This window comes from Eretmochelys imbricata, chromosome 7 (genome assembly GCF_965152235.1).
Source record: "Eretmochelys imbricata isolate rEreImb1 chromosome 7, rEreImb1.hap1, whole genome shotgun sequence".
NCBI classification, from domain to species: domain Eukaryota; kingdom Metazoa; phylum Chordata; order Testudines; family Cheloniidae; genus Eretmochelys; species Eretmochelys imbricata.
The window spans coordinates 46,676,878-46,692,456 of NC_135578.1; the positions used below are offsets into that span (position 1 = coordinate 46,676,878).

General features: G+C 54.8%; 1 protein-coding gene across 2 annotated transcripts; it reads right to left on the bottom strand.

Annotated features, from left to right (window-relative positions):
* Window positions 1–147: 147 nt before the first annotated feature.
* PCBP4 (poly(rC) binding protein 4) lies at window positions 148–12,434 on the bottom strand. Of its 2 annotated transcripts, XM_077821597.1 has the most exons (12): window positions 12,321–12,434; window positions 10,587–10,610; window positions 10,459–10,491; window positions 8,018–8,134; window positions 7,398–7,529; window positions 6,180–6,308; window positions 5,441–5,515; window positions 4,921–4,965; window positions 4,040–4,115; window positions 3,299–3,351; window positions 1,846–2,015; window positions 148–463 (listed from the first exon to the last, which is right to left on the bottom strand). In XM_077821597.1, exons 1-12 carry the CDS (start codon window positions 12,429–12,431, stop codon window positions 148–150), a joined length of 1,281 nt encoding a protein of 426 aa, XP_077677723.1. In that variant the 5' UTR covers window positions 12,432–12,434. The 2 variants fall into 2 exon arrangements, with proteins under 2 accessions (XP_077677723.1, XP_077677725.1); XM_077821599.1 differs by lacking the exon at window positions 6,180–6,308.
* Window positions 12,435–15,579: the final 3,145 nt, after the last annotated feature.

Genomic DNA, 15,579 nt, shown 5'->3' on the forward strand with positions numbered 1-15,579 from the left:
AAGGCTCGGGATGCCCCGGCATGGGGTGGCGCTGGCTCAGGTGCCCGCCTCGGAGTGGCGCTGTTGGCATCCCACAAACGGGGGGGGGAGGGGCATCCCATGGTCTCCCCCTTCCTCTCTGGCCCACCACCCTCCCACCCACCAGCCTCAGTATGGGGAGAACTTCTGCCGCTCCGCTTTCTTGGCGCCGTTGGCCGTGGAGATCTTGGTCGTGTAGGTGGCGAGGCTGCCGTTGTGTCCCGCGGCCGAGGAGGGGGGCAGCGTCAGGAAGGGGACGGGCTTGAGGCCGATGAAATTGGACAAGGAGATGGCATAAGGGCCGCCCAGCAAGGCAGGAGGGGGCGCGGCTACCGCTGTCAGCGTGGGGCCCGGCGATGGGTTGAGGGACTGGGAGAAGGTCATGCTGAGGTCAACGGGGCTGGAGATGGGGGGCGTCTGGGAGGTAGATTTGGCTGTCTCTAAACTGGAGGAACAAGGAGGGAGAGAGGCAGTGAGACGCTCACACAGAGTGGGGCTAGAAAGCAGGGTGGGGTAATACCCTCATGCATGTAACACCAACACCCTGCAGTGGGGATTGAACCCTTCACCTCTGGCTAAACGAATGGGCTTCTGCCAACCTGAAAAAACAGGTCCCCTCATTCAGAGGCCATAACTGACTCATAAACTCCATCCTATACACCACTCAGCCACTAGAGAGCAACAGAGAACCATGCCATGTAATGGTGGGTTACACACACATAGCTACATGTGGAGTTACGCCGGTTTGATTTAGGAATTTTAATCTGAGTTAGTTAAACCATTGCCAAAATTTGTGCAGGTGCTCTTAATGCAGTTTAATTTAAGCTGTTAGGAACTGGTTTAAACAAAGCCAAAATAAACTGCTTTTAAGACAAACTAAGAGCATTCACACAGGGGTTTGCACAAGCTTAACTAAACTGGTTTAATGAAACTAGTGCAACCTTGTGTGGAAATGAGGCCATAGGCCCTTCTGTCCTGACGGCTCCCAGCTCAGTTTGCATTACAGGGCTGTATTTGCACCAGAGGCTTTTTGCGAGATCTCTCACCAATGCAGACGCCGGACATATCAGCCTAGGCAGGGCACCAGGTTTTATAGCTGATCCGAGCAGGTCTAGAGGGGTCCCTCACCTGCCCTGAAAGGCAGCTGCTGCGCAAGCAGTGCTCAGGCGTGAGAGTGCAGAGCAGTTTCTGCCGCTGACGCTGCAGGGGAAGGCAGAAGGGACTGCCCATGCTGTGATTTGGCCAGACCTGGGATCTTCCAAGCGTCAGGGCTCAGTTTCACATCCCTTCTGAAAGGCAGCAAGAACTGGGGCTGGTCAGAAATTTTCCATCAAAATACCTAGCTGGGAGGCTGTGGTGCATCATGGGAGAGGTAGTCTGGCCCGGGAGCCTGGCCTAGAGAGGCAAATGGGAGCATGAGGCATCCGAACTACAGCTCCCATGAGACACTGCTGCGCATTTCTGAGTCAGTGCGGGGGGACCCATTTTTGATCCCACTCTAAGACGGGCTGGAGAAAGGGCCCAGGAGTAGTTTCATCCCAACCCAAGGCTCAGGGTCAGGGTGCGTTGGTCTTTGACGCTCCAGTCTTTGTGCATGTGTAAAAGCACCCTTGCCAGCCTGACTGGCAGACACCCATCATATAAGCAGGCAGAGCATTGGGACACCGCACAGATTGTGGAAGAGGTGGCCACTCCCCGCCCCCCAGTCTCACTGAGATCCCAGCTCAAGGAGAAGGAGTGACACAGAAGTTTGCGTCTGCTGCCCTGCAGACCAGGGTCTAGGCTGCTGCTTCCTCTGGCCCCCCTAGTGGGGGTGCTGGCCCTTACCAGGCTGTGATGAGGTACTGGGCAAGAGTGATACTGACTGGGGTCCCCGTGATGGTCACGTGGCGCTCGCTGGAGCCCTCGCTCTGGTTCCCGATTTTGATGTGTGCTCCAGACATCTGCCGGATCTCACTGATCTTGCTGCCCTGGCGGCCAATGATGCAGCCAATCAGCTGGGGAGGAGCAGAGAGGGGTTAGTTTGGGGGGGCTGGGGTGGAAGCAGCAGCGCTGGACAGATTGGCACCAGGAGAAGGACCCGGAGTGCCCTTTGATAGCATGACACAGGAGCTGCTCTGCTCAGCCCTGTTGTTCAGAGTGTTTCAGGAGTAGGGGGAGTTGCTTTCTTAGCACCCCGTCCACTCTCCGCTGCCCAGCAGCTGTGCCTGCCCCTCCCATCGCAGGGCAGCACCCAGTGTGGCCCCGCAGGCGTGGGCCTAATGAGAGCACTGAGCACAGGATGCTGCTCCCCCAATGCCCCTGATCGTGGAACAGGTTACCCCTTGACTGCCCAGCCTTAATGTCCTCCACGGCTCCCATCCCCCCGCCCCGCCCCCCGGAAGACCCATGGGTGTAGTTCCATGTTCTCACCAATGTGGGGCAGTAGCGAGTCTTTGATGCTGCACTTTGTGTCTTTTTAAAAGGCCTGGGGCAGTGGCTGGGGTGTGATGGCTCTAGGGGGTGGGGTGCAGAAAGGTCAGCACTGCCCTCGTGCCCCTCCCCCACTTCCTGCCAGCTGTAACAGAGGTGGCTCTGTGCTTGGCAGCCTGCGCTGGCATCTGGAGAGCAGCCCTGGGGCACCGGTGCCTGGAATGAGGCTGCGAGGGTAGGCGTGGGTAGCTCTGGCGCATTCCTTTCTGCTGGCGACCTTCCCCCCGCCCCAGCTCTGCTCTCTGGGCTGCACTCCCGAAAAGTGGGACTGTGGGCATGACTAAGGCTAGGCTGGCCAATGGGGAGGGGGCTTAGGGGGTGGGTAACCCTTTTGCTGCTGCACTTTTGTGCCAGGGGGCAGGGCCTCCACAGTAAAGGCTGAAGCCTGACTGGATGGCTGGGGTGGGGAGGCCCTGCTGTCCAAAGCTGGGACACTGGCCCTTTACGTTGAGATTTGATCACCAGGGTAAGGCAACAGTGAGGCTTTGCCAGGGTCCCTGCCTCCCACAAGGTGAAGCAGAGAGGAGCCCATGCCTCGATCCAGATATCTCTGCTGCACGAAGCAGGGGGAAGCTGGATCCGGGATTTGCCTTTGCCCCACTCCAATGCCAGGGGCCAGCAACAGAGTCTGGTCCCCATGCTCCTGGTGTTCGGGAGGTGGGGCTTTTTGGGAGCTGGGATGGGTTGGGGCCATTCCCCTCTGCGCTTTTTCCCTCTGACAGTACAGGCTCGCTGCTGAGGCTCCGGGGCAGACATTGCACTGGCGGGAATGGGAGGAGGCGCTCTCAGGAGAGCGATGGCAACTTACGTCATTGGGCACCAGGAATTCCTGTGAGCTGTTTTGGGGGCTGGCGTCCAGGCCTGGCCGGAGAGGGAGAGAAAGGGCAGTGTTGCTGGGGCTCTGCTAGTGGTTCCCCTGCCTCCCTCCCCTCCATGCTCTGCTCCTGCTAAAGGCCACTGGGCCCCGGGCACAGGGAATATCATCTCCTGGGGCTGGTCCATACCGAGCTGGTAGGGGTGGGGCTGGCCAAACATCCCAGACACCCCTCCCTTCCGCAGCCTGCCTGGAGGATACCGGCCACCCCAGCACCAGGGATTAGGGGCCTTAGGGAGAGTCTAGTGGAATTGGAGGGTTTCCCCACAGGGCTCTGGACTGCTGGCTGGCCCCCTCCTCCCTCCAGCTGTCTTGTGAGCAGCAAGCTGTGGTCAGCTGAGAGGGCAGCAGCTATGGGCCCTCTCCCAGCACACCCAACCCCTGCCATCCTCTGGCGACATGGCCCCAGATCTCCCCATACTGGGAGGTGCTGAGCCACTGCAGGTCTGGGGCTTTGACAAACAGACTTTGTTTCATTACATCTATTTGGTACTGTAGAATTGGGTCCCTCTGCCTGCCTGGGTCTGGCATAGCCCGTGTTCGTCAATGCCACCCCCTGGAGGTGGGCAGAGCGGATGCCCCCATTAGCCCACAGAGGATTTTGATGCTGTGCGTGCCCTCCAGGAGAAGATCACCTGCTGGGAAGGCGGGGTGGGGTGGGGCTGATTTCCTTACCTGGGACCAGGGAGGGTGCCTGGCCCAGAGAGGTGAAGGCAACGGGATGCCCGGAGAGTTGCTGCAATTTCGTCACCTGCCCCCAGGGAAGAAATTAGGGGAATAAATGCAAAAGCTACGTTTAAAGAGTAGCCAGGTCACCCACCATCCAGCCCTTTGGCTGCCAGTTGGTCGGACCCACAGTGGGTGGATGGGACAGCAGAACCTCCCAGGACAAGGCTGCATGAGGTTCCACCGGCCAGCTTGGCCATGCCTATGCGGGCTGGCCCTGAGCTGCTGGCCCACGGAGACGTGCGCCCAGTGGTGGGCGGGCCTAGCACAGCTGGCAGCAAAAGCAGCAGGCCCCTGGCTCATTGCAGGTGGAGGTGGCTGCATGGAGAGGAGGACACGGACATCTCCCTGCAGGGTGGCTCTGGGAGCAAGGGGCTTCCGTGCGGTGTGTCTGCTGCGTGGGCCCGACCTGGGGAAGGAAGTTATGGGGGAGGACAGGCATGGAGACTCGACATGGAAACATGCCCCAGAGATGAGAGAGCCCTGCTGGGAAGACAAGGGAAACGGAGGGACACACAAAGGGTCAAATTTGCCCCTGGGGTAAGTGGGACCAGCACACCAGGGCTGGATTTCTTGCATTGATGGCCGGGGTGGGGTGGGGAGGCTTGCATCTCCCAGGTTATATTTCCTCCCTGACAAGGGGGTGGTGCATCCACACTCAGCAGGGCCTTGCAAAGGCCGGCTCTGGCCGCCCTCTCTGCTGCCATGCAACAGGACAATGCTGCAGCTCAGTTCAAGGGCATATGGGAAGAGACGGGTCCCTTGGGATCTCCTGGCACTGCGGAGCCGAGATTGAGCCCCCCGTGCCGAGGAGGCAAAGCCGGACTCACCTCGGCTTGAGGCCCCCCGCTGTACTGGCCCTGCATGGAAAAGCCCTGGGGACAAAGGAAAGCGGAGGAACATCAGCGAGGCGGCCGGCCAGGATGGGAGCACCAGGGGTTGTTCTGTGGCCGCTAACAGTGGGGTATGAGAACGTTCTCCCTCCTCCAGCCCCCAAACCAGGGCGTTCCTTGCTAGCCAGCCCCAGCCCCGACTAAAGGCCGGTGAGATCAGAAGCCCCCTCATAACTAACACTGCAGAGGGGTCGCGAGGAGAGACGTCTGAGAAGGGCAGAGCTTCAGGTAATGTGTCACCTCCTTAATAATAAACAGGAATAGAGGAAGGAGGTCGCCTGGGGGCTGGCTGTGGGGGGACCTCCTTGGTGCAGAGCTGAGGGAATCTGAGGCGTTTTTGCTTGGGAAGTTCCTCCAACACCTCCTGGGGCTTTCTGGGCTGGGGTAGGGGAGGCCATGCTGCACATCCAGGGATTCTTCCCATGAATTTTCCCCATCCTTCCAGCTGCCCCCTTACCTGGCTGGCCGAGAGGAGAGCCGTCCCCAGGGAGAGGCAGGGATGGTAGGGAATGGTGGCCCCTTTTGGCGGCGACTGAAAAGGGGAAAGCAGAGGAGAAATCAGCACGGTCTTCCAGGGAGACCAACCCCTTTTCCCACCCCCATGCCCAGCCTGGCAGGTGGCTACGTGCCATAGCCTTGCCCACTGCGGGGGCCCTGCCCTTGGGCTGGGAAATGGCCAGTGGCACTGAAGTCGGTGGAGGGCGAGAGGCTGGCTGCCTCATGCGTTGGCATGGTGTGATGTGTGCCCAAGGCCTTGTGTTCAGTGGCAGCTAGGGCCACATCATCTCATGGCGTCAGGGTGGTAACAGGGGAAAGAGAGGCTACAAGGCAAGGTGACCTGCCTTTCAAGGGACAGCTACACCGGGGGCTGGGCTGTCGCATCTCCCCCAGCCTCGGCTGGCAGGATATTAAAACCACCCCAGAACGTCTTGGCTCTGACCCGGCCTTGCCCTGGCAGACGGTAGGCATGGGTGCAGTGGGGGATGGCATTGCTGGGAGGTGGCAAAGCTAAGATATTGCACAGCAACTACCACGACATCCTCCCAGAGGGCAAACTTTCAGCAATAGCTCAGCCACAAAGCACAAGGAAGGAGGCTGCCAGGAAACCAGGCCCCTGGATCCTGCCTCCCACTCTCCAGCATTGGGGCAGAGGGCCAAGTCCATTTGTCTAGTCCCCCCGAGCCCGACACGGGTACCTCCAGGATGACGGCGCAGATCTGCCGCACGCACTGGATGATGGCGTCTGGCACGCCCGAGACTGTGACCGCCCGCTCCGTGGAATTGGGCAGCAGGTCTCCTGCCACCTGGACCTGCGCTCCCGTGGTCTGCAAGGAGAGACGCCCCCTTGGCAAATGGCTGTGTGTGCACTAAGCGGCTGTCCCCGTTCCCTGGAACAACGTGGGATGGGCAGCTAATGTTGGTACCGCCTGGGTGGCAGGCTCCCCGCACCCTGCACGTCCACTGGAATCAGGAAGGCAGCCACGTGGCCAGTGTGGGCTACACCTTTTGCATGGCCACCAAAGGCGTTATCACCGCTGAGCTTGCTGCATCCAACCTCCTTGCACTGGCATGACCTGCCCCTCTTCCGCTGCTGGGGCATTCCTATGCTCGCCCCAACTGACCAGCAACACCCTGCTGGCTCTAACAGCCCAACCAGGGTGCTTAGCAAGAGGGTTTGTTTGGGGCTGAGGCGGGGGCAGGGTAATGCTGTCTCCCGCAGCAGCAGCACCCCCATCAAGGGCGGTGCTTTCCCTGCCCCTGTCCTGTGATGGGAGCCATGCGCATCACAGGCACATCTACCTCAGTCCAAGGACTGGAGATTTCATGGGGCTTCCCCACGAATGGGTCAGCTTCACATTTTTAAAGAGCCAGTAGCTAGCGTGACAGCTGGGAATTGAACCAGGGACCTCGAGAGCCGAGGGTAAGTCTACAAGGGACTTGGAGGGGCAATTGCTGGCTTGAGCAGGCTCGCCCGTGCACGCAAGGGGCTAGCTACCCTGAATAGGATCTGGTCTGAAACCTCCAGCACCAGTGTAGACGTACCCTAAAACGTGAGTGACTACAGTGAGCAGTAGAGCTCCACTTCCCTAGCTGGGCCTGAAACAAACTCACATCCTCTGTGGCTTGGTCACAGTGGGCAGGAGCTGTCACCCAGACTGCCCCGCAGGTTACACAGAGCGTCTAGGACAGACATTCAGGCTTTCTCTTTAAAGGAAGGGGCTCGGGGATCATTTCACAGACTCTGCTGTGCACCAAACTAGGAACCACAACAGCCGGACACTGTGGCATGAGAAACAGGAAGCAAAACTGACCAGCCTGGTTCCATCCCTCCAGGGGAGAGATGTGCAGAAAGTAAACAAACAGCCTCACTAGGGAGAAGCAAACGGGTTTTGCAAAGTGCCCCCAGCCCTTACCTCCCGGATCTCCTTGATTTTGGCGCCAGCTTTGCCAATGAGAGAACCGCACTGGCTGGCTGGGATGACCAGCCGCAGTGTCACTGGCGGTTTGGACACAGCTCCTCCGTTGGTGGCTCCCGTCCCCAGGTCCTGAAATGAGAGAGGTACAGCATTGGAATAGAATGAATATCACCAGCCTGGGGCCAAAGGCCATGGCTTGGTGCTCTCAGTGGAGCCTGTTGAGGGGCAGGGGCAGCACAGAGCGAGGGTGTCCCTATTCCCCCTCCCAGAGCGACGAGGCCGTGCTGCTCCGCAGAGACCATCTTCAGTGTTCAGGTTGGATCTGTGTAAATATAAGCCCAGGCAAATGGCTGGCTCTGTATAGATCAGTTCTGCATGGAGCAGTCCCCATACAATCAGCCTGAGTAACAGATCCCCGAGAGACCAGAATCTGACCCCTCTGGAGAGCAGAGATGCTCTGGGTTGAGGAGGAGCCATGGATTTCAGTTTAAAGGGGTTGGCATGTTCTGTTGTATCTCTTGGGGGCCCTCCAAATCACCCCCGTCTTTGGCCCTTCATTCTCAGCGGACTGGTGCAGTGCAAGGTGAATACAGGCGTGGGGGTTGGGGGTACCATACCTCCTCCAGTTTGAAGGCAATCATGGAGACGGCTCTGAAGACGGCATCCGTGGATCCTGTGATGGTGGTGATCCGCTCAGGACAAGATCCCTCAGAGATAGTGATCCGGGCGCTGCTCTGAGAAAGCAAACCAGACCTCAGGGTGAGAACTCTTCATAGGGCTATCTAGCAAAGCCTCTAATCATGTCCGTTTCTGCCAGCCCTCTCTTTCTGCTGCATCCTGGTTGAGATGGGGTGACACAGGTTGACACAGTGTTCCAGTTAAGGGCTTTCCTTTGAGTTGTACAATAATTTCTGTATTATCCTCCAGCCCATTCCTTAGGCACCCCTGTTGCACATTGAGTGGATGTTTTCACTGAGCCGTCCAGGTCTTTTTCCTGACAGTTTATTTAGAAGCCTCCCACATGTGTTTGGACTGGAAGCATCTTTTTGATCAGTCTTTGTACAGAGCCTGGCACAATGTGGTCCCCATCCATGAGGCACTACCTGGGTGCTGGAGCTTCTAGGCATTGCCACAATAATAATAATCATTCATTCATTCATTCATTCATTCATCATAATTAATGGATATTTCAGATTAATCCCTCCAATTTACATTACTTTGCATTTGCAGTGAAATTGAGTATTGGCAATCATGTTGCCTGGTTTCTTTTGCGTGGTTAGGTCTCAAGTTTCTCAGTTTCTTCCAGTTGTAATCTAAATAATTTGGTGTCATCTGCAAACTTTGCTCACCCCGCCTTTTCCAGATCATTGAAAAATATAATAAACAACACAGATCCTAGTGAAGAACCATGGGGACCCCTGCTGTTAATGTCTTGTCAAGATGAATGTTGGCTGATTATTCTTACTCTGTTCTCTCCCTCGAGTTCTGAGCCATGACAGTATTTTACCTCTCACCCAAAGCCATGTTTGTTTCCTTAATAGCCTCTTGTCAAAGGCCATTTGAAAGTCCAAATAAACTATATCAGCCAGTTCCCCTTTATTCACATGACCTGCTCAGCCAATACCAGTAGATTAAAGGGGTGTCTTTGGTTACACTCAGCATAGCATGATCATGGAGGTGCTTTAAATTAAATTTCTGGTTCACATTTCAGCCAATTTACCTGGTACCAAAGCAAAACTCCCTGCCCTGGTTCTCAGAATCCCAGCAGGACCTCTGGTATAGTAGATTTGAATGAAAAATTTCACATATTTGCTAGCCACTCAGCAACTTCATTCTTAAATCCCATCAGAACTCTTGGGTATCTACCATCCGGGCCAGGTGACTTGCTGCTCTTTGATGTATCCATCTGTTCCCGCATCGGTTCTTTAGACATCTCAGTCGCTGATAGTACCTTATCTTTCTCACCAGAAACGAGTAGGCCCATGGAAGGTATTTCCTCACCCTCCTTTGTGCTGAAGACTGATGCAAAGAAATAATTTCATTTCTCTGCAATCTTCTCATCATTCTTAATTGATCCCTTTGCCCGTGGTGGTCCAGCGACTCACTGAGGGTTTTTTGTAGGCTTCCTGCTTCTGATATATTTCAAACTTTTCTTGTTATTTGTTGCTGAGATTGTGGCTATTTGTTCTTCCCTCTTAGTTCCTTTATTTTTATTTCCCTAACTTGGCAAGGTGCAATATATTCTTGCCTCTTCATCTGACACCAGTGTCCTGTTCTGACACCAGAGATGCCCTTGTGCTGAGCAGTAGCAGAGGTCTGGGGCCTTGCAGGTCGGCTTCTAGTGGAGAATTCAGTGATGTGGAGTCTGGGTATACACTGAGTGTAACTTGTTTTATTTACACCAGTCCTGAACCAGGATGGTCAAACAGCGTGCAGGTAAATCTCTGCTTCCAAGAATTTCATTCCAACACCAGTGCCTGGTTCCCAGGGAGCAACTCTGCCTTGAGAATTGACTTTAGTCAGAGCCCAAGGCAGAGCACATACTCGTCTGCCACTCATGCAGTGTCTTCTCTCTTAAAGCTGCCTCTGCACAAAACCTTTCAAAACCCTAAACTATCACATCTCCCTAAGAGTCAAAACTTGCTCGCCTGCTAAGGAAGAGAACCTGGAAGGCTGTGTATAATGGCACCACCTGCTGGCACCATCCTTAACCATACATTTGAGGCTCCGCTTTTGCCTTCCCTGAGTCACCTGGGGCTGAGTGCTCTGGTGCTAGGCAGCAGGCTCACCCTCTGGGAGTGTGTGCCCTGTGTATGTGGAGGGGAAGGCATCTTCCAGTCACTTCTGTAGCTGATTAAGCCTGGGCATAGGCATCATTGGGTTGCCAGGTATTTGCGGCTGCAGGGCCAATGTGGTGTGGGGGTTATAGGAGGAGGAGGAGGGAGGTTTGAAGCGTACTCATGAGCCAGAGGCAGCTTTGGTCAGTTGCACAGGACATAGCCTGGCCCCGTGAGAGAGCCCAGGAGTGCGAGAGGCGCCTCTATCCCCCACCACTTACTTGTTCCCGTATCCTCTTAACGGTCTCGCCTTTCTGCAGGAATAAGAACAGGGAGGGCGGTTAGATCCCCACAGCTTCCGCGAGACTCCGAAGAAATGCCCGGGCTGAGGGGAACACCTGCCTCTTACCTTGCCGATGATGCTGCCAACCTCCTGCGGAAACACAACAAGAGACGAGCAGCCCAGTTAGGAGGAGATTAGCACGCAGGGTACCCGCCCTAGGGACTAGGCGTGCCCCTTAGAGGCAGCAGGGCTTGTTCTGGACCTGCAGGTGGAGGGACCCCCTTGACTCTCATTGCCATAGGTAGGCATTGCTGCAAGCAAACCTGAAGGTCACTGGGACAGACATTAGCACCAGGGCAAAATGCCGTCTCTTGTTTTGTTTAGTCTCTTGTTCTTTGGCTGCGGAGCATTTCCCTGCTGGGCTGATGCTCACTTGGGCTTTGTCCAAGGCCCTACACTGGTTTTCAAATGTGGCCACCAGGGGCCACCACAGCCTCCTGGGCAGTGCTGGCTTGCCCAGAAAAGTGACATTAACAAACCTGCAAGTGTCACTTTTCCCAGCAGATTTACTAGCTAGCTAAGAGGCTGGGATAAGTGATACTTGTATGTTTGATACTCTCAGCTAGCTACTAAGTGTGCTGGGAAAAGTGATATTAACCAACAGACAAATATCACGTTTCACAGCACTAGTTTTACGATTAAGTCTGCGCAAAAACAACAACAAAAAACCTTACATCAATAAATGACAATGATTTGGATGTGTAAGTGAGCACATGTATTTGTTTTTCCTAAAGTTAATGAAGTATTTTAGGAAAACGTGTCAGTGGGGCACCAGCAAGAGTTGGTGGCTGAACTCTGTGGCCACCAAAAAATCTGTTGTGAGAACTCCTGCCCTAGCACAATGAGCTCAATCGCGTGCGCATCTCTGGGCAAATTCAGAGGCCTGTGCTACACCAGTCCCTTAAGAGGGGCTTTGCCAGGAACAGTAGCTGCAGAGCTGACACTGAAAAGGCTGCAGGCAGAGATGTGTCCCGGGTGGAAGAGCAAAGAAAGGAAGGGTGGATTTTGTGGTTCTCTTAGAAGATCCATACAAGCATCAGCAGGGGACCAGAAAACTCTCGTGTATTTTAAAAATGGATTAAAAACAGAAAATTCAAGACATGCTATCGAAAACATGAACTTTAAAAAAAAGTAATATAAAAAAACAAGTTGACAGTGTCCCTTTAACTTAAATTCAGCTAGTGGGTTTTTTGTTTGTTTGTTTGTTTTTAAATTTAACTATCTAGCTCTCTGTCTGCATCGTTTAGGTAGGTAGATGGTGGTTGTAGCCCAGGTTAGATTTTGGTGCACTTGTAATCGCTCCCTGTTACACAGCCATGTGCAAAAATAGTAATTTCCCCTCTCAAAAGTTCCCAGCAAATCCTTGCTTTTTTCCCTGGGCAACTGCCCTGCCTTGAGTTTTGCTTTTTTCCAAAGCCTGATCAAATTAATCCTTTGTTGAACTGAAACTTGACGTTTCTACAGTTTTGCTACAAAACGTGATCTCGGACTGACATTCCGATGAATGTTTTGTGGTTCTGCTCTAAAATGGACCTCTGCTGGAGCACAGACGTCCCAGGGTCAGGCTTTGATTGTTGTTAAATGGGATTAGTTTTGGGAAAGCAAAACGAAATGTGAGCCCTGCAAATTCAACACCAGCTGTCTGTCTGAGCCCAATGCAGACCCCAATCGCTCATGCCGCTCCTCTGGGCCAGCCCCAGGGATCGCAGCCTGAAGGAGCCTTCTGCCCCAGGGTAGAACTCCTAATGTTGCTTTCCCAGGAGAGCCTGGAGGGAATCCCAGCCGGAGGGGCACACTTACCTTCCCGTGCATGAGCATCCGGAGTGTGAGAGTAATGTTGAGCTCTGGCTCCTCCAGGCTGGTATCTGAGCCGCTCATCCTGTCTGGCGATGCCATGGTATAGGAATGCATGAACCAGCTTCTGGGCAAACCAGCACCCGGGGGCTAGTAGGGAGCCAAGCAGCTAAATCTGCAGAGAGAGGAACATCACTGGGTTCAGCAAGCCCCTGCGTGGTCCTTGGCCGCTTGCTTACCCACACTACCATTGTAACCCTGCTCTGCAGGAGGCTCGCGGTCACTATTGCAGCAAAGCCCAGGCTGGCTGGGCAGCCTGTGGCTTCACCCCAGCTCTCCCAGAGTGCCCTGCAGAGCCATGAGATAGATGCTAGGACAAAGCATGCAAGCAAATATGGCAGCTGGGCTGCACTTAGCACTGAACCCGCACACGGCCCTGAGCCTTAAAGGCCGCGTGACTGAGCCAGGGCATTAGGCATTTGGCAAGATATAGCAGGGATGGCAGAGGGGTCGAGGTGACTCCTCTGCTTGTCTGCCCAGCGCCTTCTCTCTGCAGTGTTCAGTGATTGCCCTGTTCAGACTCTGTCTGGGTAACTCAGCCCTTAAAGGAACAACCTCTTCCTCCAACCCTCCCCCTAAATCCCCTTCTTTTAGGGATCCTTTCTATGGGGATCCCCTCCTCCCTAAGAATTCCCCACACCCTCCCTTCGCTGAGTTGTCACCCTGTGTCTGGAACGTCTGAGATCGCTCATGGCAGAGCCTGTCCTCTCTCTCTCTCTCTGTGCACCTGTGCAAGGGGATGGCCCTGGGTAAGTGATTTATAATAATGACCAGGACTGGAATACTGAACAGAGCCTGCATCACAGCAGTGGGGTGGCAAACAGTTGCTACCCTCCGGTGTGGCAGGCATGTGCTGAGTTGGTGGCATTTGCCCTGATCCTAGGCAACAAACGTCCAGCTCTCAAAAGCAACGGGCATGGCTGGCACTATGGGGCCCACTTGGCAGAGAGGCCAAGGATTTGATGGGCCACACCCACTCCACGTGGCGCTCTGTCTCTATCTCATGGTCGCTGAGCCACAGATAGAGGCTGAGGAGGCCTTGACTGCCGGGGCTAACCCAGGTGTGTCTTTTAGAGGCTCCTGCATGTCAAACCAGCTGGTCTCAGGTTTGATCCCTGCTGCTTGACGAACCAGCGAGGAGCGTCATGTTACACATGGGGCCGGGCCAATGCTCTGACCCCAGACGGTGCAAACAGCTGTGTAACAAACTGTGTGAGCTAATGTATATTAAAGAACGGTAGAGAGGCAGCTGTTGTATATTTAGTTGGGTTATAAGAAAATGTCAAAGGGACTTTTCCTGCTTTCTGCTGGTGGCTTGTTGACATGGCTTTTCAAACGTTGCTAAAACAATGGTAAAGGTTGTAAAAATCAGAACGATGGTCTGCGCCGGCTCTACGGCAGATTCTTGGGCTGCGTAGCTAACAGGGCAAAGCAACCCAGACAAATGCGTGATTTATGAGCCAGGTGCAGATCTCCCCAATGAGACACACTAGGGAAGATGGATACTGTCAGACCAAAACTAGCCAGTAAGTCCAAGGGCCCAAGAAGCACATAAGTGAGAATAAGACCGCTGTTGTAAGAAGCAATAGAACACAATGAAAAGCCCGCTAGACCGAGGAAGGAGGAGGGTAGCAGTGGTTAAAGAAAGATCACTAAGGAGGTACCAATGAAGAGTGTTAGCAGAAGTAAAAATGTATCAGTTAAAAAGCTTGTGGGTTAGCGTGTATGAAACGCTCGACTAGACTGTTTAGAGCGGAGGTTGTTTAATAACCTGCCCCAGGTGATGTCATGAGACAAGATGGGTTCAACAAAGTGGGGAGGGGGATGGAGCAACGCAGGAGCCAAACCAAGGGCCAGCATAGAGCTAACGCTGACAGAAGCAGGCTCCCTGTGTCCCAAGCCTGAGCATTAGGCTACTGCTCCATCTCCTTCACTTAGGCGTTATGCTTGAGTAAGCCGGTGCGATGTTGTGCTCAAATGTTCTTATTAGAGCTTTCAATTAGTTAAGCTAAGCAATTGGTCCGGACTGTGCTTTCCACCCACTGGGGTGGCCTCCTTAGGGGGCTGAGGAAGGGGTGGGGCAAGCATGTGGCCAAGGCCTGTCCTGAACCTGAGCTGTGGCTAGAGGACTTTGGTCTCCAGGCCTGGCAGTCCAGACCCTTCCCCAGCACTACGCTCATCCAGGGATTAGCCGAGCAAAGGGGCTGGCATGAGTCTAGGGGGAGGTGGGTCAGTGAGCTGGGGAAGGGGGTGAGTTCGAGGGGGCTGCCGTGAGGAGACGCTGCTGACAGAAGTTGTGCCAATATCACACTGGGGAAATGAGTGGGAGTGCTGGGTGCCTGGAGTCTGCGGGTGTTTGGAACCTGGGTTTTAGTCCAGCCTACGCAGAGGTGGGAGGCTCAGAAGGCTGCAAAGTTTGTTTTGGAATCTGGTTTGTATGCTGCCCCCTCATTCTCCGCGCCCCCACCCCCGATCTGTTTCCCCAGTGTTGTGCCCTTGTGCAGTCCTGGGGGCATGAAGGGGTAGCAAAGGCAGCTGATCTGGGAATAGGGGATGTAGCCAGGGGCAGAGGAGTGGCAGGGGCTGTTGCAGCCAAGTGTAAGTTAGAGCAGCCCTGAGACAATCAATTTAAAACCAGGAAATCTTCCTGCTGCTCTGACTTGCACGAGGGGCTGGGCCAAGGATCTGGGACGGTGGCTTAAAGCCTTCTCTGCCTCTCCCCCTCCCTCCTGTGCTAAGTGGAGCATGGCCGAAATGGACGATGGGGCCTGCATCCGTCAGGGGAATTGGGTCTGGGTCTCTCCCTAGGTCTGCTGGGTTCTGTCTGCACTGGGAAACCAATGTACCAGAACCCCGGGCCCTAGAACACGCATGGTCCTGGGTGGGAGTGTTGCCCCTTTCGCAGATAAGCAGGGGCTGGCTCACGTTCTGCACAGTGCCAGCAGTGGTAGGTAGCTATGATGGCGAAGGGAAGGACGGAAGGGGAATCCAGCCTCCTCTTCAAGGGCATAAGCTGGTGGCCTGTTGCAGGGGCCTGGCAGGATTCCCCCTCTACCCCATGGACAATCAGCGGGTGGATTAGCACATCTCCCTGCCAGGAGAGATGCTATCGCTGAGGAGGAGAGACGGAGTATGGCGTTCTGCTCACCTTCCTCTGAAGCATCAGCTATCGGCCTCTGATGCAGTCAGGACACCAGATGGGATG

Coding starts and splice junctions, on each gene's coding strand:
- PCBP4 (XM_077821597.1), bottom strand. CDS start 12,431: ATGCATTCCTATACCATGGCATCGCCAGACAGGATGAGCGGCTCAGAT. Junction 7,530..8,017: donor TTGCCTTCAAACTGGAGGAG/GTATGGTACCCC, acceptor CTCTCATTTCAG/GACCTGGGGACGGGAGCCAC. Junction 6,309..7,397: donor AAATCAAGGAGATCCGGGAG/GTAAGGGCTGGG, acceptor CTCTCCTTGCAG/ACCACGGGAGCGCAGGTCCA.